The sequence below is a fragment of the Rousettus aegyptiacus genome, unplaced genomic scaffold (genome assembly GCF_014176215.1).
Source record: "Rousettus aegyptiacus isolate mRouAeg1 unplaced genomic scaffold, mRouAeg1.p scaffold_m13_p_3, whole genome shotgun sequence".
Classification (NCBI taxonomy): domain Eukaryota; kingdom Metazoa; phylum Chordata; class Mammalia; order Chiroptera; family Pteropodidae; genus Rousettus; species Rousettus aegyptiacus.
The window spans coordinates 144,453,777-144,478,023 of record NW_023416306.1 but is presented as its reverse complement, the minus strand read 5'-3'; the positions used below and the strand labels follow the sequence as shown (position 1 = coordinate 144,478,023).

Here is a 24,247-nt window from a genome sequence, read left to right as displayed (position 1 = left end):
TGGGGGCAGCAGTGGCCTAGGTGCTGGGGATGCCAGGAGGTAAATGATTCTGTGTTTGCTTCCCAATGAGGAAATAGGAGCAGATATTAATGATCAATTGTAATAATATAGATAACATTGATTCATTATTTAGAGAGTGAAAATAATAAGTAGAAAATAATCTTCCCATTTGTAATATTTTTGATTCATAGACCTATCACAAACATTCATTTGGTGAATGTGTGAAAACTTTATTGAATTAATGAATAACATTTTTTATTGAGCTCTTTCAGTGTAACAGACACTGTGGTAGAGACTGGAGATTAGCAGTTAACAAAATCCCTGTCCCCATAAGCAAACAAATCTAGGTAAATGCCACCCAATCCAGTAATTTTTTTGTTTGTTTTTTAAGTTACCTCTGGCTTAACAGCCTGGTTATTGTAAGTAGTTGATCAACTCCAAGTGTTATTGTTTTCAGTTAGGCTCCAGTTCAAATGCCATAGCTTGGGTAGGAAATCGCCTCATGACCCTCTCTCCCTAGCCCTCCCTCTGCACCTGCTTGTACTTTCACTGGGCTCAAGACTACCTGTGAGCCTGTTGCTGAGAGAGGTGTGTGGGTAGAGGGAGTTCACTTCAGTACCTAGGGCTTGTCTGTGAGATCTGGAGGGCTTCTGGTTACTCCATAATGTTGATCTTTTCAACTGGTTGCACTAGTGGTTGGATTCTGTATATATTGTGTGGTGCATTTAATGGGGACTGTCCAAGGGCAGTTGGGTACCTAGTATGGCTCTCCAGTTCACACCATGGTGCAGAACATCATCTGTGAGAAGCTGCTAGACTCCTTGGTGCCAAGACCATCATGTATGCCTGCCAAATGTATCCCTTTGAGTGTGCTGACCATTGAGCCCAATGGCTCAATCATTTATAAAGAATATGAAGATATGATAGCCACTAAGTGCACCCAGCATTAACATATGGCCCTCTAAACTAAAACTTTGAGCCTCTCTGACAAAGTAAATGCTCTGTACCAATCTGTGCCTCAGGAGAAAACTTCATGTGTCAAGTCTCTAAATGTAATGCAGTGTGTCTTATATAAGGAGGAACTTGTATAGATTATCACATTCTGTGGCATCTATCAGTATAAAGAGATAACATCTGCCTTTTTTATTTCAATGTAAATGAATATAATTATTTTGGAGAGCTGGAAGTTCCTGGAAGCAGGTATCCTACAGGGTGCAATAACTTCTCCCACCTCATGTGTAGAACTTTTGCTTCATCCAGCGTCTATGGGCCTGAAATCACAAATTGCTACCTTCTGTGACCTGCTGGGCCCATGGGAGTCCTAGTCATGCTCATCCAGGCTACATAGGAGTAAATGGTAGGAAAAAGGGGGAAACCTTTGCTCTCTAAAGAAAGTATCTGCTTTTTTCACCAGGCTTTGATGGCTCTGGAGAGTAGATGTATGGGCCCTGTTGCTCTATGAACTTGAAATCACAAGTCAGGGCCTGCCTCTGTGTTCCTAAGTGCCACCAAACCTCGAGGGAACAGTGTCTAATATCACCTCATCTCCTATTCTCTGGAGTGGGGGCAGGGAAAGGACCACTGTGCATCACTCCTGGGATTCTGTCTTCTAATATCCAAAACCTCTATTCTTTATCTTTCTCAGTTCCTTTTATGTCTTTTTGATGGCAAAATATACCAACTCAGTTCCGCATTTGTCCCCTGAGGCAGACCGATAGGATTCCCTCTGTGCCAGGTAGTTTGACATTTGGAGTCTTTGTTCTTAGCTTGATAGTAGTAGTCCTAACACCTTCATTTGTTTTTGGTTGGTGGTGAGGGGCCAGTTGGTGGTCAGGGAAACTGGAAAATGCTTTTTTAAATTGATATTTTACATGGACATATTACACTCTTAAATCACTATGCATCCCAAACTTGATAAGCAACTATTAGCAATTATATTGAAAATTTAGAACATAAACCTTCTGGCCTAAGATGCCTATAAATTCAAAGTCTTCAGGGACCCCAAATCTTTCATAAACTGTGAGCTTCGCATGGCAGTATACATTACAGACAGTAATATCCTTGTCTATTACATACCAACAAGGTTGCCTCATTTAGCAAAGAAAAATATAAAACGCCCGGGTAAATTTAAATTTCAGTCACATATAAAGAATATGAAAATATGATAGCCACTACAACAAATACTTTTTAAAGTATAGATAGGTCTCATTTAGATAAATAATATACTATTTTTTTAGTATGAGTATGTCCTAATAATTATAAGGATGTCTTGCATTTTTAACTGACATCCCTATGTATCAGGCACTTGCCCTTCTCCATGGATAGTTTGAAATAGATCCTTTTTTTCCCAAATGTGAAGGCTGCTGTCAGTTACCACATTGTACCAATGCCATGTCTATTCAAGGGTAAGTAACTAACTTAAAAAAAAAAAAAGGTATGAGTTGAGTATGAAGGAAGATGTGGCCAATTATTTACATTAGTCCTCTTATACTAGTTCATAGAACCAAAATGATTGCTTTTCAATAAAAGTGGGATGAAATAGGAATAAAGTATCTGCGTTTTCATGTTTAGAACTCTCTGGTCCCAGATAGTGTTAATGTCTTGAAGGCTTACAAAAAGCTCTGCTTACTTAGGAAGTATAAGAAATATGTAACCCTTTGGAAGACTTCTAATTAAACCATTGGAGCTTTGATGCCAGACTTTGAGATTAGTATTACATCTTTTAAGAAGATTCAGTTTCATGTGGCACTAGCTTTACAGACAGTTATTGAATTTAGAAAATATTTATTTAAAATTTCAAATTATTACCACGCAATAAGCTGAATTTGTGTATCAATCTCAATGTTAAAAATGTGCCGTTAGAGGATTGCTATCTTCTTGACTTTTCTGTTAACAGTGACCATGATTAATATCTGTTTCTGGTAAGAGATTAATAATTATATGTTACTTGTAGAACCTGCTGAATCTTTAAAAGATGTCAAAATGGTTTCAAATAAAAAATATTTTATGAAAGTCTAAGGGACAGAAACAACGTATTTTGAGTGCCTATTATATGCCAGGGACTCTGTACTTCACATATATTTCTAATCTAATGAGAGGGTGAATGGAGGTAGGTAATTTTTCTATCATCATAAAATTGTCTGATTCTGAAAGCACTTTATCTAACTCTCTTTTGAATTTTCCTTACAGCCCTTACCTGCAGTTATTTTGTTCTTCAGAAGGACTCTCAGCAAAAATCTCACACTTTTAAACTTACTTCTAACTAATAATATAAGTGGTAATTTCATACATATTTAAAATTTTTTATTTCTCATGATGGAATTATAAGTTTCCAATATTATTTCCAAAGTCCATTTTTTAATAAAATTATGCAGATTTATTTGTGGAAACCCATCTAACATCACATGTACTGCATATTTAATTTTATGCTTGAAATTTAAAGAATATTGGAATTTGAAGAGTACAACCTCCCACTCAGTGGACAACATCTTTACTCCTGCTTGAATATTTTAGTGGTGTGAGGTTCATGAGTTTTCAAGGCAGTTTATTCAATTAATAGGTAGCAGTTTGAAATGAAGTCTATATATTGTAGTGGTGTTTGCATTCCAGAAATATTTACTTATAGGTCTTGGTTCTGCCCTCTGGAGCCATATGAATAAATTTAATCCCTCCTCATGCCCAACCAAGGTGCTATATTGGTTAACTGTCTAACTTTTCAGTACTTTTATAGCCTGGAAATCTTACTATTTGACCTTTAAACAGCAGTTTGTATTAAAAATGGTTTTGAATCATATACACACACACATACTAAAGAAAACCATACAAAAATAGTGATGTATTACAAGGACATTTACGATATAAAGATATATTTCTTTACCCATACACATATACACATGTAGATACTCTAACATATATATTTATGTTTATATATTTTCTATTAAATAGGAATATAAACTAGAAAGCAAGTACCTGTTATTTAGTTGTCTCTTTGCTACATTCCCCTCTGATGCAGGGAGTAAGGCTAAGTAATCTTAGTCATGGTCCTATGCTGAGTTTTAAGTACATTGCATCTGTTAAATGGCATTGGACTGTTTTTTCCCTTCAGAATTAATCTGACCCTATGTTCCAGGGTTTCCTCTGTAAAACAAAGTACATCTGGTATGGTATCACACAATTATAAATTTGTCTGTTTTTATAATCATGTTTTTGATCTCTCTCCCCGACCTCAGATCATTTTCCGTAAGATCAGTGATGTGAAGAAAGAGGAGGAAGAGCGCCTCAGGCAGAAGAACGAGGTCACCCTCAGCATCCCCGTGGACCACCCAGTCAGAAAGCTCTTCCAGAAGTTCAAGCAGCAGAAGGAGCTGCGGAATCAGGGGTCCACACAGAGCGACCCCGAGCGGAACCAGCTTCAGGTAGAGAGCCGCTCCTTACAGAACGGAGCTTCCATCACTGGTACCAGTGTGGTCACCGTGTCACAGATCACACCCATTCAGACATCTCTGGCCTACGTGAAAACCAGTGAGTCCCTCAAGCAAAACAACCGCGATGCCATGGAACTCAAGCCCAATGGCAGTGCTGACCCCAAATGTCTCAAAGTCAACAGCCCGATAAGAATGAAGAACGGAAATGGGAAAGGGTGGCTGCGACTCAAGAATAATATGGGAGCCCATGAGGAGAAAAAGGAAGACTGGAATAACGTCACTAAAGCTGAGTCCATGGGGCTGTTGTCAGAGGACACCAAGGGCAGCGACTCAGAGAACAGTGTGACCAAAAACCCATTAAGGAAGACTGATTCTTGCGACAGTGGAATTACAAAAAGTGACCTTCGTTTGGATAAGGCTGGTGAGGCGCGAAGCCCTCTAGAGCACAGCCCCATTCAGGCTGATGCCAAGCATCCCTTTTATCCCATCCCAGAGCAGGCCTTACAGACCACACTGCAGGAGGTCAAGCACGAACTCAAAGAGGACATTCAGCTGCTAAGCTGCAGAATGACTGCCCTGGAGAAGCAGGTGGCAGAAATTTTAAAAATACTCTCAGAAAAAAGTGTGCCCCAGACCTCTTCTCCCAAACCCCAGATGCCTCTCCAAGTACCTCCCCAAATACCATGTCAGGATATTTTTAGTGTTTCGAGGCCTGAATCACCTGAATCTGACAAAGATGAAATCCACTTTTAATATATATATATATATATACACATATATATTTGTTAATATATTAAAAACAGTATATACATCTATATACATAAGTGTGTATATACAGTATATACATATATATATTTTCACTTTCAATATGATGAACACAATATGGATTTTGATATGTAAATATTGCATGTCCAGCTGGATTCTGGCCTGCCAAAGATGATTATTAAGCATAGATATTGCTTGTATATTATGCAGTTGACTGCATGCACACTTTACTTTTATTTATTATCTCTCTTCTATAATTTTTAAAAAAGTATGAATTTTGTTAATCAAGGCAATGTAATATTTGAAGAATCAGGGTCCAACCTGCCAATGTTGCCATGACAAATTTGATCTCAGGCTGAGTAGATCGAGCTGTCATTTCCTCACTGTTCTGTTAAGTTAAAATTATAGATTAATGCCAAGGAAGAATTCACCCTTGAAAACTGTTCATACCATTTTACGATCTCTTTCCCTAGGATATTTTTCCATAGCATTAGGTTAATTTTATCCATCAGGCAGTGTTTTCTCCATTTAAATGTTTTGTTGCCTAAGTCAGATAGCAGTGTGGGATACTGAAAACTTACTGCTATGAGTTTTGTGCATGAATTGCATTTTTGCTCAACTATACCTCTTCTTTTTCAACATTATACTTAGATAGTGATCATTAACTCCTATGTAAGGAAATTCCTATGCCATCCATCTTGGAGAACAGCTATCATCATATAAGCTGATTTTATCAACTCCATAAGTACTGAACCATTAATATAGTGTATATTATTATAGAAATACTGCACCACAGGGTAATAGGGCCTTTTAACAGTTCATGTTAGATGTGCTGATTTTCCAAAGGTGATGAATGTTCTAAATTCGTGTTTCTAAAACTTGTTCAGGGGTGAAGTTAAAAGGCTCTTAGCAAAGAAACAAACAAAAAATATTTAATCACATCAAATTTTTAACTATAATGATATAAAACAAACAAAAGAATGTAAACAAATTTTTATAGCATATCTGTAATTTAAAAAGAATGAAACATAGGTATGGGATTGTTCACACATGATTCTTACTATGTACTGATAACACATGGAATATGGTTAAAAAACAACTAAGAAGTAGATGTTAAGTTGCTCAACTCAGATAACTGCTTTTCTATAATTTTATTCTGGTTACAATTTTCTAAAGCTTTTTTGCACATAGTTCTACTGCTGGACTTCTGCTGAGTTAGTATAATTGACTACTGTGGCTCAGACAGATCCACTTATGAAAGGGTGGGGGGGGTACTAGAGACTGATCTTCAGAGTCTTTGGGGTCATAAATCCTCTTAGAAAGTGCCTATTATCAACTTAAAAAAAGTCACGAAGAGTTGTGTATAGCTAGTCGCTTAAATGATATGTATTGAAAATAAAATACATGTTCATTTGTGAGAACCCAGAAGAATTTATTTCTTTTGACTAAAGTATATTTTTAAAAATTGATTCAAGAGACATACTTTTAAATCGGTGCATACATAACATTTAACAGTGGGAACAGGGCAGTTAATGTTTGCATCAAGTTGAAAATACATACCAGTAACTCGTACTTTATCAGACCATCTGTACATATAGGTTAACAGCATATACCAAGGTGACAGCAAAATCAAAGGAGATATTTTGATCTAGTGTGCCCATTTATGAATTTTTCTGTCTGTCTCCCGGCATCCCCAAACAAAACCACCAGAACCGAAAGATAAGTTATCACAATAAGACGAGAACTGCAAAACAAAGTAATTTATAAAAACAGTTACTGTTTTAGAATTTCTATTAGAACGTCTTCACACGCCCACAAGATGTGCCTCTCTAATCCAGGAGTCTCAGAACAGATGTTACGTGCCATGGGTTCCATTTTCCTTCCTTTGTGCCCATAACTTCCATTACCCATAATGGAAGTTTTCAGGGGAGCATGTTTCCATGCTAAGCTACATTATCTACCTACCATAGGCACGCGCGCGTGCGTGCGCACACACACACACACACACACACAAAGATGAGGTAAGGTATCAGCCTTGAAATTGAGACTGTTGCTTTCACAGTGAGGATGGTACCTTTCTCTTGACCTCTGACATTTATTGAATTTCAGGGTATTTTTCTATTTAACCATGTGTGAGATAAGCTTTTTAAAAAAGTGAATCAGTGGTAAAAATAATCTGAGTACAGAAACAGTCAATTTAATTTTAGCCACGTGCTTCAAAAATAACAGTTGGTGTAAAGCTATAAGAGAATGACTGTGAAACAGCCGGGCAGTTTGAAGTTGCAATCCATACCTTTGCATATAAGTGGTGCATACACACACGCGCGCGCGCGCACACACACACACACACACACTGTGTTCTGACTCAGAATTTTACCAAATTGACCAATAATATTATTATTTATATGTATAGGAAAGAAACATGGTTTTGAGTTACTCCAAGTTGTCACAAAGGAGGGAAAAGTATCAATCACTTATTTATGGTGTAGTTATCACAGTATTCTTTTCCTGCCACCTCTGTTTCTGTGTGCATGACATGATGAGAAGCTGAGTGCACTCTGCTGTTTTCAGCAGGAATGCATGTATTCAGCAAACACTGTATATAGAATAGTCTTTTAGGTTCCCAAATTCCACAGTTTTTACCAGTGGAATTTACTGAGATTTGAATGAAGGGTAAGCACTTGCTTTAATATGTGCAATAATGATACAATCATGCTCTGTGTTGCCTCAGCTAGCATAGACAGTAGATTCTTTTTTGCAGGGGACCAGATGACTGCATGTTTTATTCTTACACTCTATAGATGCTCTTGGTGCATCCAAAATAAAAATTTTACTATTATATTTCTGAACAATGTACGAATAGGAGTAAATAGATATGTATTTAAAATCCAAACATTTTTCAAAGCGACTTACATACCTTCAGTATTTTTCTATGATAATATCAGATGCTGTGCCTGGACAGGTGGTTGTAACATGATAGCAAAAGTCAAAACAAAAATGGAAATGTGAGCTGTGCATCATAATGGCAAGTTTTATCAGTCTGTTTTAGGATATTATTGCACTAAAGGTAATCTAGTAGATAGAGGAACTAATGATGAAAGGCAAATAGGCACACAAAAGGCACATGAAAATACCAAAGTTACTAGTGTCCCACATTGACATAAATAGTACTTAGAATGGCTCAGGCACAGACATTGAATAGAGACACAGACTTTATTGTTAAAATGGAAAGATTTTATTATTGATCTGGTTTCATCTCACCATTAAATATAGAAATACAAATGTCCAAAATATTCAATTAAAAAATCTATATAAACCAGAGCAAGAGAATTAGAAAATTTGGAGTTTTAAATTGCTCCTAAGAACACATATATGCTCCTGGAGTGCCCAGCTCTTTAACAGGAATATTAATGGTGACCACTAATGAATGTGTCATTTTGAAAAGTAATCTTATTGGAGCCCAAATGCACCTTCCCTTAAATTGAAGGAGATTTTGTTCACCTGTGAGATCTGGCCCATTTGTTGTTCTATTTTAAATAATTAAATTCTTTCTTTTAGAAAACATTTTTTTTTAATTAGTCCTCAGAGCAATGACTGTTTTTGAAGTGTGCACTGGCTGGTACTGGTGAAATTATTTGTCATATTCCTAATGAATTCTACTATCTTGTATAATTTTTATCTTTTAAACTATTTTATCTGTCTCTTTTCCAAAATTTTATGTAGGTAATGAGAAAATTTGTCTAGAATGTATATACATACATGGATAACTTATATTATGAATATTTTGTAATTATATGAATGTTGTGTTTTAATACTTTGTATGAATAAGAATATTTCTCTTGTGGTCTTGAAAGAAAGGGGCAGGAGGGAAAACAGTCTTTTGGAAAACACTCTCAGATGAGTATCTGAGCTCTACTTCAGATTCTAAATCTTTGTTACAATCGGCGTGTAACTCTGAGCAGGTTAACTGCTTTTTTTGTGTGTGTTTGGAGCTTTAATTCCCCCATTAATAAATGATAAAATAAATAATGGCTCCCTTCTTATATCAAGATGATGTTAGGTCAGTGGAAAATTGTCATCTTAGATGAAAATTACATTAAGACAAATTATTAATTTTTCCTTCCTTCCTTCCTTCCTTCCTTCCTTCCTTCCTTCCTTCCTTCCTTCCTTCCTTCCTTCCTTCCTATCTTTCCTTCCTTTCCTTTCTCTCTCCATCCCTCCCTTCCTTTCTTTGCCAAGATGTACTTTCTGAATATTCTTTCGTGTTTTAGGGAAGACTTATTTGGTCAGAGGTTGGTGGGGAAAGGCATAGGTGACTAAATAATTATTAGCCAGTAGCATGTGAGCAAACAACTTGAAAATTATCTGGGAATTTAGAACTATTAATCATGTAAACAAGGAAAGGATGAAGGTCATTGGAGAGAAGGAAGAAATAAAAGAAAAAGATATATGTAAATATGATTTTTCTTATAATGCTCAGCAGAAATTTTAATTTTGTGAGAGAAAGTAAACAAATTGGTGAGTATTCAAAGTATAGAACAGTTAATCTTTCAACCTTTTTATGTACAAACAATCATGATTTACTTAAGATATCTGACTCTGTGGGGGTAGATGTTCTTAAAATTTTTAACTCAGAAAGAATCCTTTCTAATGGCCTATTTTTCAATATGTATCTTGAACTGAAAAAAGTTTCAAAAGGTTTAAAAAAAGGAAAAACATTTTAATTACATTGAAAAACCACTCATGTTATTGTGTCCTAGTGAGAATGTTTGAATTTAAAAAATTATAATGTGACTAGTAATATTGGTAACTTAAGAAAGCCACTTATAGCATGTAAACATTTTTTTTTAATGAGATTCATTTTGTTAACATTTGTTCATTCTGCAAAGACAGTCTTGTATCTTAAGGGACACATTTAAACCTCTCATCACTTCATTTGCTATAACTCTCTGAGTAAAGAAAATAAGAGCACATAGAAACAAAGGGGACAATTTTATGATCCCTCTAGAAGAGATATTTAGATCTTTTATTGGGTTTTCTAGTCTTACCATCAAGTAAGAATTTTAAAAACATTATTATGAATTAGGAATTAGACATTATTTTTAAATCAGACATTATTTCTCAAAGAAGAAATAATTATAAATGTCTGATATATTCAAGAATAATTAAAGGAGATTTAAGGGGGTCGGTCATCATTGACCATGACTTTTTACTATCCATTGTAATCCTTTTGATTTATTTGCTTAAATGGTTCGTAACATTTATATTTGTATCCACTCTGATAGTCCTTTGGCATTCCAATTCAAAGTTGCGTTGCATATATAAATAAATATTTTCAATCAACTTGCTCTCAGTGTAAACTTTGTACTTACAGCCTAAATGTTGTTAGCAGCCTAGATAATAAAAAGTCTTACAACTGTGGCATGATATATATTATTTTTTAGAGATCAATTTAACATTATAGGAAATGTTCATCTTCGTCCAAGGAAAACAAACCAAGAGGTGATGTATGTGGGGCTACATGATCAGAACAAAAACAGGTTTTAAGTAAGTTTTATGCCAGGCTACATGAGCTCAAGCAAGTCCAAATCAGAATTTGCTTTCCATATTTGTAACAAATATACAAAGAGGAACATAATGGGCATTGCAATTAGGTTTCTAAGTATGGTCATTGGCAATGCTTATGAGTGCAATCAGATCAACTCTTTTCAGATCATACAGAATTTTTTTCTATTAGCTCTACTGGTGTACATTGTTTTACATTACTTTTATTGACTTCCATTTCAGCATTTGCCCTTCACCTTTTCTTTTTCTCAGCAAAAGATGTCTATTAACTTTTCACAAATTTATAGGTCTGTTATCTCCTGTAAAAAGTTGGAGTTTACCCAACTTTTCTCATTTAGAATATTTCTAGATCTAGAGATTTAGATGCTAAAAATAATGACTTCGCTTGTCATTCTCTTCCTGGAAATGTGTTATTCAGTATATTTAAAATTTAAAAATCAATAGATTTTTTTTTAGGATAAAATGCTTTGAATTTCAGTGGTTTTATTTTCCATCTTTTAGATACTTATTTCCCCCCAAACAATAAAAAAAAAAAAACAGTCAAAAAAAAATGTATGACCGTAGGTCCTTTTCTACATTGAAAATAATGAAGATAAACATTTATGAAATTATGTTTCATCTTGTTTTCATGATAAAGGAATTTATAATTCTTATAATTTTAGCAATATGTAGTAATATTTGAAAATGTTAAAAATCTTTTGGGGACAATAAAGTTTGTGAAGATGAGAAGTGCTTATAAAACCATTATTCACAAAGTAATAGAATTACAATGTCTAATTATAGCAAACAAAACAATTTCTTAAATAGTGCCCATGTTAATTATTATTAAGTTTAATCTTCAAAGTATGTACATCAAATAATTGATTCTTGGACATCCAGTGAGAACAGAAAATATCTCCCACCCAAGTCCAAAGACTATTGAAACACTATGGAGTTCTACCATGTCTTCAATGCCCTTCTCCACCTCCCCAAAACATTTGGGGTTATACACAATAACATAACCAAACGAATCATCTTCCTTCACATAGAGGAAGGCAGTTAAGTTTTTCATTTTTCATAGATTAAGTTTATCAAGTCACATGTTGGAGTTGAGAATGTTAAATTGAGAAATTATTTAAGAGAAAATAGGTAAACATTTATGTTGACACACTTGTTTGGATGGCTTTAGAATTTGGCCATTGGTCTTACATTCTAATGTAATTATCATGATTCACGTTATGTAGGGAAGGGGGGATATGAACTACAATTTTTTAGTGCCTACTATGTGCCAGATGTTACAAGAGTATTCTAACTTGAGATTTTCTATCTCTTTACTTTTATGATGAGACCTATGCATTTGCATGCTTTATGAGGTCAGGACCATTGAGGATTTGGACTGAGAACAGGAAGATGATGAAGGCAAAGCCTGAGAGAAGACTGAGTGGAATCTATGTGCTGCTTTACCTTCAGGCTTAGAAGTTCAGTAAGTTAATTAAGCTTATATTTATTGAGTGCTCTCTCTCTATTTACATGGCGCTAAACTATTTAGATTATCAAATTTCATTCTCGCAATAGCCCTATGAAAGAATAGATTAAGGAACTTGTCAGGATAACATAGCCACTGAGGGGTAAAGTTAAGATTCTAACATAGTCGGGCAAACACTAGAGAGAGAAAACTTCATCCTATAGAATACTGACATTGCAAGCCTATCTAGTTCAAACACAAACTCCAAGTCTTTCAAGACATGTACTTTCACAGGTTCCAAAATTAAAATAATTCTTAAAAATTTCACTCTATAATATAAATGTAAATGTTTGATTTTTTCATAGCTTAAATAACAGAGGTTGAAATCATAACTGTTACAAGTACAAGGTGCCCCATCCAATAATGGAATTTTCCGTAACTTCTCCCAACAATTGAAAGGCATTAGTGGAGGTAAATTGCCACATGTGGTTATTAGTAAGAGGCAAGTTGTGGTCATTGGTATTAGGATTTCCTTTTCTAATTCTATTTTAATCTAAAAAAGTACTGTATGATAGTCAAGGAAAGCAAGTGATATTTTGGATTTTTTTTATAATTTCTCTTTATTTTTAACATTGGGATTTAGATGATACCCCAGAAAGAATTAATTTTTTTTGACCAACTGGGTTTTAAAAAGATTAACACAGACCTTTTTATCGATTACACTGATGTTGGCTTCTTAGCCAAAACACTATTAAATGCATTATCAAGAGAACTATTTCTGTTTTGAATGGCAATTTGTGTTATTTCCAAATTTAATAAGCCTGTGGTAAGAATATTTATGTCAGAGAGTTTAAATAATTTTCTCTAACCAAAAAAATGTTAATTTTTTGAATGTGACTTATTTATTCTACCTTTTGAGAATTCTGAAAGCTAATGTCTAGAGATAAGGGGGGAAAACAAGGTATTACAACATTATACTCTGGAATCCTCAGCCCAAATTATTTTGTTTTCACTTTGATTATAACATAGTGGAGGTAACCAGGGGAAAAACTAGTCTCCTTTTTTTCATGGCAACTGTGACGGACCTCAGTGACAGTATACAAAGCTTTTTTTAGTGTTAGCTCACTTTCAACTCTGGTTTTTATATTATTACTGAATTATTATTTAAATGAGGTCATGACTTGTACTATATCTAAAGGCACTTAGTCAAAGAACAATTGACCAAAAAGTACAGCTTTTAGTCAGAGTTCTGAGAAAAAGGAAAAAAAGGGGTAGTAATAGCAGTTGCTTCCTCCTAAAGTGTTTTGTGTGTGTGTGTGTAATACTTTTTAATAGTTTTTATTTATTTATTTGGAGATAATACATTGTCATAACTGTTGTTAAGATTTTAATGCAGCATTAGGAAGCTTTTGAATATATATATCCCAACATTTGAATGAATATATATTCTCCAAAGTATGATGAGAAAGATTTCTAATGAGGCCAAGATTGAGCAAACAAGAAGAGTAGCTAGCAAACTATGCAAAAATCACAATATTTATTTTGAATTCCATGTCAAAGAAAGTTTGATAGACCTGAGTCTTTAATATTAATATATTATGTCGCACCATGAATTGTCAGTTTATACAAGAGCCAAATGTACTTTCATTTAAAATCAAGACTAATTAACATAGTCCATATTTGGAAAATAGTAGCAAAGATTGTTTTTTGATCTCTGCGTGAATGTGTTCATTTTGTGATTCTCGAGATTCTTCAGAGAAGGTACAAGTGTAGTGTACATGTGCCTCTCCTTTTGGTTGGCAGCATGGCATCTTCTGCCAAGATGACTGAGCAGTCATCTTCTACCTTAGACCTCATTCACAGTTAAAGCAAGACAGAACACGTATTTCATGTTGGGAACATTATGATTGTTATCATATTGAAATTCGAAACCAATTTAGAACCCCTTATACCCTGAAACCTCCATTGAAGTTTATTAATAAAGCAATGACTCCTAAAAGTGCTTGGCACTCAGACAACAGAGATGAAATGTGCATATTTATGATATATTTAAAACCTATAGATTTTATTTTATGTTCTAGTGACTTTGGTTATACTAGCTGTGGCATTTTAATACTATCATACAAATTCCTGATTGTAACACTATAGGAATTAATTGTTGCTAACTACAATGTTTTTGCCACTACAAGCATGTTGGCAGGAATTTGGGATAGTGAAAATGCATCCGTCTATAAGAGTTAATTCACTGGAGACAATTCATGTGTTGGCCAAGGAAACAATGAAAAATCTTCATGTGATATTTTTAATACCATTCTGTTAAGCTGTACTCATTCGCTTTTTCAAAATCTAGCTCATTCCTAGCACATCATTTTTTCTAAACAAAGGTATTGTAATGTATAACGGAACTTTTGTATATACTGTTGACCAGCCACCTGAGAGCTGAGAGACTGTTTGAAAATATTTTAACTTTGTGACTTAGGGTACATTCTGGAATATTTGTGATCAAAATTTGACTGCTTCTGGGATGTCTATGGTAATTAACATTTTATTTAAAATTTGTTCTCAAGAAATGGTCATTTCTAAAAGAGAATTGGCAGGCTGAAGTTTTTAACCCAAAAGAATACTGGATTTCAGCACAATAATAAAATATACATTTTCTAGAATTCGTTCGAATTGAGTTTTTTTTTTAATATTATTTTTAGTTTGGTTTATTAAATGAAAAACTCCACATTATAAAAATGTGAAACAGTGGGTTCAGCAAAAAAGGTGTTTGATATATTAGCTCTGGTAATGTTATTTTAAACTCCCATAATACTTTATCTTTGATAAATTGTACTGCAACAGTGTAAGTAATAAAATTAAAGAAGTGTCATAACTGAAGTTAAAATTTTAAGCCCCAGCAGTAAATTAGAAGATTTCTCTTTCCATAAAAGTTAGATAATGATATAATCTACATGGAATTTTGGAAGAAAATTTATTTTACAATGGAATTTCTTTTAATATTTCTTAATTCTCCCAATCTATTAAAATGTGATTATTTTCCCAACATTATGGGTTTATCACAGTCTGTGAAACTTAGAAGCATAAAAGCAAATGTATGTGGAACAATAGAATAATTTTTTTTCTTAGACAAAATCATGAATGGCTTTTCCAGTAGCCCTTGAGGCATTGAAAGGCAAGCAATAACTATGTATATGTAATATAGGAGGACTTTATATGAGAACTGCAGACTTTTTCTAATTAAAGAAACACTAGTTTAAGAAATGTATTTTGGACATCACTAAAGAGTTATTCATACCTATTGCTTTTCTGTACAATATAACATTTTGGTTGGAGTACAACCAAATAAAGCTTTGTCTTTGTTATGGGTGCATTTATGGAGGATAGAGATTCGAGTCAGCTTTTCTTTATACAGGAGACAAAAATGCGATGATCACATGTAACTAAATGGATCATTGAAGATCATTGAAGTAAAACAGAGCGAAGGGTGGAAGAAGCTTTAATTACTGATGATTTGTGAAATACAAGCAAAGAGTGGAAGAAGCTTTAACTACTGATAATAAGCTTCTTCCACCCTTCGCTCTGTTTTACTCACTCACACACACACGCACACACACACATACACACACTCAACAATAAATTCTAATCTGTGGTAATACATCAATTGAAGAAGATGCCAATTTTTAAAACATGCTAAAACATATTATAGATTTGTGTGAGTAAATACTCAAGTGCCAAATACTGTTAAGAGGAGGATGAGACAGAAATTTCTGTCCCATGGGATAGTTTCTCCTGAAAGTGTGATGAAGGATAGAACATGCTTGAACCTTCCAACCCTCATTCTTGCATCAGTATGCCTCTACTCCCAACCAGTAAGGAGGGTTTTGCTTTTTGTAAGATTGTTAAAATCAATCATATGTAGCTTACCTATGACACATCAGATCAGTGTTGTTCAGGCTAGGCAAATGAGTATAATGTGCTTTAATTGGATTAAAATGTGCCCAATGTGAACAACCCAGAACTTATATTTTACAGCTGGAAGAGACTTTGGAAACCAATTAGTGCCACACCTACATTGAGAAATGAAGTAACCAGGAATTGGAGAGGGTAAGCAATTCTTTGTGTAGTTAGTAGAGAACCTTGGATTAAAATTCAGGTGTCTTGATTCCAAGTCCAGTGTTTTTTCCACTATATCACATTGCCGTCTGGGGTTTCCACAGTGTAACACCATGTGTGTGTGCACACATACACATGCAATTCAGCTAATGCCACTGAAAATGTTGCTAGTCGCATCTCTGAGCGTTGCCGAAAGGACAGTTGTGTGTCCAACTATGCTATTTATATAAAAGTAAGTGTCTTGTATTTCATTTTCCTTAAAGAAAGTGATATCTTACGAAAGGTATGCTCTTCCTTGATATTAAGATTGTTATTTGATATCTTACAATCATGATACTCTCTGTATACCTAACAGTTTTAGAATAAAAACTAAATAGGTCATCAGTTTGTTATATTTGGTTAGGGCTGCACAATTGAGAAAGAGTTCAAAAAGACTGAAAAAGAGATTGGATGCTGACCACCCCAGATCACTGTATGAGGAGCAGAAACTGGAACTTCTGGGTCTCTAGTCTCTCATGGGCCCGTGTGGGTACATCAAACACTGCTTTCCATCTACCTTGATTCTACTGTCTCCTAGTGCCCAAACTTAAGTCTTCGTGTGTGTGTTTGCGCGTGCGCGCACACGTGTATGTGTGGGGGGCATCTTCTTCATTCTTAAAATGCACTGGGACTATTCCCATGAAACGGGAAAATATATATCTATGATCATAGTTTATACATAACAGTGTTCAGTATGGTCAGCACCTATTGTAGAAGTGCTAGCATCTTGTCACCTGGAGTCATTCAGCCCATCAACAAAAATTGCTTCCATGTATGATATGATGACCGTGTGCATCCAAAGTGTAGACCTTGGTGTTGTCTTCACCACTCTGAATATCCTTTTCTAAGACTAACATGATTCTGTTGAAATTCTTCATGTTAATGACCTTTGAGTTATTTAGTTTACTGATTAGCAGGAATTACAGGAACAATATCTGGGTTTAGGAAGAGGGAAGAATTTCAGCTCTTTCATGCCTTTTTAAAATTTCCATGCTTTTCCACTCTTAACACCCTTTCCTCAAATCTTAACTCAGGCAAGGAGAGAAGCGAGCAGATTTTCAGAATCCTTGGTCTTTTACTGCTACACACATGCACTATCTTCTGTTTCCTGTAGCTTTCCACTGGGCTTGAAGCAGGGGGAAGAGAAGAAATACTCTGCAGGTGACCTTGAGTTGGTGGCTTTGTGGCTCCCTGCCTGTCTAAGGAAAAAAGGGAAGACTAAAGTAAGACATCAGGCAATCACCATTAAACCCTCTGAAAGGCAGACTCTGAGAGGAGAGAGGGCAGAGAGGGGTTTTGCCTTTCAGCCATCAGCAGCAAAAGCAACAGGTCTGTGCTGGTGGAGTTGCCAGGAGCCTCTCTCCTCTTTCCTCTGCTAGTGGGCACTTTATTCTTTTTGTAGCTAAAATAGGTTGGGATTAAATGAGGTAAAAGCAGTGAAAGTGCTTTGAAAAATATAATAGAGTCTATTTGCCATTGATTTTCCCAATAGTCAAGGGTGTATTCCAGAACTAATTGAAAAGGAATCATAAATAATATTAACGTACATTGACACCAGCTTCTAGTGAAGTTCCAAGTTTTTGTCACTTATGTAGAGAGAAGATTGAACAAGATCCAAGTGCGTTCAGGCATGGCTAGCAGTGAGGGTGCTTTTATTTCCCTGACAATCATAAAGGCAAACACAAACATCACATTCACTCCCTTCTGCTCTCTACCACATTTCTGGAAATAAAATATATTTTTTAAGAATTTGTTAACATATGGGCTGTATTATAGCTTCATTTATCTGAAATTCTCAAGAAAGTAATAATACTTTTTGATGTTTTCACTTTCAGAGTTAGTTATCAGTATCTTATGAGATCTCTGTTACACAGATTGGGAGTTAAATACTACTTCAGAGTTCTTCCTGATTTGTGACTCAGGGCTATAAGGTGAATTTCCAGTTAATGTTGAAGCAATAGACAAGTCCCTAGACATTGAGTTAGTTTAGGACTCTGAGAGAATTGATTTGGATACAAGTGAGGAAATAATGCTGGAGTTGATGACATAACGTGTTTATATCAAACATAGCGCAGAGACCACAGTTTAATACCAACAACTGCATCCTCCCCACTGAGCCTCTCTTCTACACACTGACACAATGTCTGTGCCTTTTTCAGAAGTACATCTGTTGTGTTTTTGCTGCTGTTATTATTATTTTACTTGAATTGACTTTGGTACAGAGCCAAGACTCCTACTATTTTGAATGTTGTATATGGATGTATGGATATGTAAATAGATAAATAGAATTACCTATTATTTGTCAGACAGTTTTCTAGTTACTTTCACATATAATGTTCCCCGTGACCCCATTAGAGAGACATGGCTGCAGGTTCTGGGTGACCGAGTCTTTTTCTAAGCTCATATAGCTAGAATGTATCCAAGAAAGTTTTCAAACCCAGATCTCTAAGTCCAAATCAAGTTTTTGTTTGCCTCTAGAGACTTTTGGACATGCATCAGACATCTGGTTTTCATATTAGCACTTGTAGAAATAAAACAAATGTTAAAATTATTTTGACGAGGACTCTAGTGGTTCAGGTCTTCGCAGAAAGTTATTTGATTTTTCAGAGTTTGGCCTTACTCTGTTTCTAAGGCAGGAAAAGTGCTAAGGTTCACCTTCAAATCCACAGATATGGAATATTGCAACCCTTAGCATCACCTTAGTTTTTCCTTTGAGGAACAATCTGTGTAGGAAAGCCCCACAAGAGCACTGAGATCAGTGGGACACTCTTGTGATGTAGACATGAGCTACTTAAAGGAGAGCGCTCTGTTTTTTTTCTTCCTTTTTAGTTGCCTGCAGTGCTGAGAAGTGTGCAGTGTACCCAGAACAGTTACTGCAATTAAAAGTCTTGAAAGAATGCACGGAGTAGTTCAGCTATAATCCTTTTAGATTCACCTCTGTTTCGAAAAGCTTTAACACAGCTAACTCACGAAGGAAAGACATACCTACCACTTGTTGCTCTCTTTGCATTCAAGATAAGCGAGCCATCATAAATCACTTGTGTCTTAGAATGTATATTATATGGTCTAAAATTCCCTATGCCTCCCAGGGCCCCAAGGATATATCTGTGAGTCCCCCTGGTCTTGACAAATGTGCAAACCCTACCCCTACCCTCCCCAGGCAGGAAAGTCTCCCCACCTGGCTCGTTCTCTATTAGCCAGAACAGCTGCATCCCATCTGGTCCTCAGACTAACAGGATTTCACTTCCCTGCCAACCAATCACAACCAATCACATTCTCACGTGAGAACAAAAAGGTCATCTCACCTTGTTCTTGTTACTACCAAGCCTTCTTCTCATGGCCTCTGCTTGTTCTGTTCGTGAATGCAGTTCCACTGTGTCTTTGCATGGTATGCAATGTCCTTCTCCCCCAAAACTGTGAGTATATGTGACTAACAAACTGCTATTTCATTTGTTAGGTGTTTGGTGTTGTGCATATGACCATTTTGTACTGTTTAGAATGGTGCATCCCTCCCTCTCCATCAAGGTAATAAAATGCAATTAGAATAGAATGCTAATTCACTTTGTTGAAGATAATGTCTGTCAACTAATACTGCTCACCATAAGTAAGCACATTATATTTCTTCTCACTTTGATGGTTTCATTAAGTGACAACCTTTGTATACAGTAGGGCTTGTTGTCAAATGTAATAAAATTTGAGTATACATTTTGGATTTTGTCTTTTGATACATTGCTTATATTTCATAATAACGGCAATTTATTTAGCATAGATGGCAGTCAGCCATGTAGTAAAAATCAGTCTCTTTTTATTCAGTTTGAATACTTAGAATAAACTCATTTCCTCATTCACTGTTCTTGATGCTGAAGTTTGTTGAGGCAATAAAACTGAAGTAACGATACTTTCCTTCTTGCAAATGTCTTCACTTTCCAGGACACTCACTTTACATTTTCTAGGTATTAACAGATTTATAGTTATCTGGACAATTACATGTTGAAAAAAATTATTTTTTCAAAGTTCTTATACAATCTGCGACTTTTCTAAAGAGTTTGGACTGGGGGAAATTTTATTTCCAAGAGAAATTTGTCAATTTCTAGGGACAGTTTTGGTTGCCTAACTGGGGCAGGAGGCTCTAGGGGTTTACTGAGAAGAGACTAGAGATTCTGCTAAACATCCTACATTGCATAGGATAACTCCCGCGCCAAATAAGGAATTATCTAGCCCAATATATCCACAGTGCTGTGGTTGTGTGATGTTGTGTGTGTGTGTGTGTGTGTGTGTGTGTGTGTGTGTATTTGGTCTTCATCCCCATTTCTGGTACAGAGCTTCTAAAACTCTTGGAATTTCCTAAGTGATGAGAATGGAGGTGTCTTTTGTTATGTTATGAAGTGACTTTTGGGCCCCACCTAAGGATGGAGGCCGTTGTCAGTGGAGTCAATCATGTGACTAGAGGGCTGGAACTTTTAGTCCCTCCCCTAGACCTGCAGGAAGGAAAAGCGGCTGGGGGTTGAGTTCAACCACCAATGGCCAAAAGCTACATCAATTACGCTTAGATAATGAAGATCATGTAAAAACTCAGAAGGCTTGGGTTCAAAGAGCTTCCAGGTTGGCGAACACATGAAGATTTGGGGGGTGTGGGATGCCTGAAGAAGGCAGAAAGGTCTGTGCCCTTTCCCTATACCTTGCCCTGTGCATCTCTTCCATCTGGCTGTTCTGGAGTTATATTCTTTTTAAATAATAATCTAGTGAGTAAAATGTTTCTCTAGCAAATTAATTGAACCCAAGGAGGCAAGGTCATAGGAATCTCTGATTTATAGCCAGTTACAAAAACTATAATGTGAACAATTTGACCTGTGGGGGGCAGGGAACAGATATTGGCTTATAAGAAAGCAGCCCTTGAGAACATTCCTAAAAATAAGCCCAAGCACCCACAATAGAGCCTGAGGCTTGGGGATGGCTGAAGATTTGTCTGTGTATAATGTCTATATCCAACAGTCTCTCCCCGATCTGACTGAACAGAGCAGAAGATTCCGCCACAATGGAATGGCAGTTCTTAGTCCAATGCTAAGTATATCCCATGCAGAATATTTGTATCTCTTATTTAATTTTTAGATTTTCGTATATTTATACTGGCTTCTTTCAGCTGAAATTTTTTAATTGAAAAAATTATGAATTTCTAACTTTATTTTGGAAGAAGAATTTTCTCACCTATCAAATGACTCTTGTAAGCATCCCTGAAATTACAAATTAGCCTCTTTTTTTTTTTTTTTTTTTTTTTTTGGTAGTACACAGGACATTATAGCTTAAATTGTGGGGCATAGACTAAATGTTGAAAAAGTCTTCTCTGGACTCATTATGATCTTTTTAAAAGGAAGGGCACAAAGTCTTAATTATGCTGGAATTTCTGACCTCCCTTGCCCTCTTCTAAATTGTACTCATCTCCGATGGACTCATTAAATGATCTTTGAAAGAATAGTCTGGGTTTAGAGGCAGAGCGTTTTTTGTGCCCATTTTCAGTCAGTTCTGTCTACCACCCCAAGCCTCAAGCAATCCCTAATCTGCTGTTTCTATAGATTTGCCTTTACTAGAAATTTCATTTAAATGGAATTATATAATATGTAGGCTTTTGTGTCTAACTTCTTTCACTGACGAAATGTTTTGAGGTTAATCCATGTCGTTGCATGTGTCAGTCCTTTATTTTCATTGCTGAGTATTATTTCGGTGTCTGTTACATCTCATTTTGTTTGTCCTTTCACTGGTTTATAGATATATTTGCATTGTTTCCATTTTTTGGTTATTATAGATAATGTTTCTCTAAACATTTGTATACAAGTCTTTGGACATAACATTTTCATTTGTTGTGGGTTGATGCCTAGGAGTGGAATTACTGGGTCATGTGGTAGGTATCTATTTAACTTTTAAAGAAAATATCAAATTGTTTTTCAAAGTTACTGTATCATTTTACATTCTCACCAGCAATGTATATGATGGTTCCAGTTTGTCTACATCCTTGCTAACATTATCAGCCTTTTTGATTATAGCTATTCTAATGAGTCTTTAATGGTATCTCTTTGTGGATTAAATGTGCATTTTCTTAATGACTATTGATGTTAATTAAGCATCTTTAATGTGTTCTTTCTATCTTTTTTTGACGAAATATCTATTTGAATATATTGCATTAAGTACATATTCAAATCTCTTACCTTTCCTTTGTCTCTTGGCACCACTAATTTCCAGCCCCATGGAATGATGATTGATTTGTGAGCTATTGGAGTATATTCTTTTCAGACATTTTAGTGAATTGTTGGGGAGGTAAGAGACATTAGCACTTTTGGAAAGTATTAACTTGAAGTTACAAAGCTACCTTAGCACTTAATACGTTTGACTATTTCAAGGACCTACTTAGACTATTAATGCAGCTACTAGGTGCTGAAAAACAATTCTGCAGCTGTAGGTTTTAGTCTCAAAAGATCTTAGGTATCTTAAAAGCTGACATGGTAACAGACAGAAATCTAACTATGGGAGGTGAACACACAGTATAAATATATATATGCCTTACTATTAAAGTGTACAGAAGAAACTTACTGGATTTCGTTAACCGATGTCACCATAAAAAAACAAATAAATAAAATTTTTTTAAAAGCAAATTTTGAAAAGGAGTTCAAGAAGAATTTATATGAATGGACTCTAGATTAAACTATAATAACCTCAAAGGTAAAGCAACATAAAAATTAAAAATTAAATTATCTCAACAATGAAATATTATTTAATCTAGACAATTGAATATTATTCAGCACTAAAAAGAACTATTAAGCCATGAAAAGACATAGGGGAAACTTAGATGCATATCACTAAGTGAAAGATACCAATCTGAAAAGGTTGCCTACTTTATGATTCCAACTACATGACATTCTGCAAAAGACAAAATTATGGAGACAGTAGAAAGATCAGTTGTTGCCAGGAGCTAAGGGGAGGAAACGATGAGTAGGTAAAGCACAGAGGATTTTCAGGGCAACAAAACTACTATATATGATACTATAATGGTGGATATGTGTCATTTTATACTTGTCTAGACTCATAGAATGCACACCAGGAGTGAACCCTAGTGTAAACTAAGGACTTTGGGTGACGATGATGTGTCCATGTAGGTTTATCAGTTGAAACAAATGTACCGCTCTGGTAGGGATTGTTGGTATGGGGGGAGGCTGTGTGTGCGGGGGGACAGAGAGTATATAGGCAATCTCCGTACCTTCTGCTTAATTGTGCTGTGAACCTAAAACCACTCTAAAAATAAAGTCTTCAAAAATTAAAGATGAATGTCTAGGTAAAAGGTGATCTTTGCAATCCAAGTAATTTAGTGTCTGAATCAACTCCTGTTTGCATTTCACACACTGTCAAATTCTTTATTTTGTAGAAAAGTCACTTAGTTGGCTATATCCACTAATTTCTTTAGGAGCCTGTACTTTTTTAAAAGAGATGCATGTCGTTAACTACACTACTTGCTCGTCACTATGAATACCACATTTATAGTTACAAAACTCGTGTTTGGAGGCCAGTACTTTTTATTTGTGTGTTTTTTATTTGTTTATTTGTTTTTAGTTAAGCTAAAATAGATTTTTCTTTCTTTGTAAATCAAGTGATATGGGTGTATAACAATACTATATGATGTTTTGTTTAGAACAGTCATAGTTTGGTTCATGAGCTTAAGAAATGCAATAATATAGAATTTACTAGTCTACCTACATTGGTTTATGTTGAAAACTCATTCCTGGAAAGTTAAGGAAAAGATTTTTTTTCTTTTGACTCGTTAGCTGTGATTCATTTTTCTAGAATAACCTAATGAGAAAGAACTTGAACTATTCTCTGCAGAACAGACTTCCTTGAGTTAGAGGGATGT

The 24,247-nt window shown here is 35.3% G+C and overlaps 1 protein-coding gene across 1 annotated transcript in view; it reads left to right on the top strand.

The window, feature by feature from the left end:
* The window catches only part of KCNH5 (potassium voltage-gated channel subfamily H member 5), a 251,229-nt gene extending 245,111 nt beyond the window's left edge, over window positions 1-6,118 (top strand). The window contains exon 11 of the mRNA XM_016141793.2: window positions 4,230-6,118. Coding sequence (XP_015997279.1) covers window positions 4,230-5,177 — 948 coding nt within the window. The 3' untranslated portion in view covers window positions 5,178-6,118. The remainder of the gene's footprint in view (window positions 1-4,229) is intronic.
* The last annotated feature ends 18,129 nt before the right edge of the window (window positions 6,119-24,247 follow it).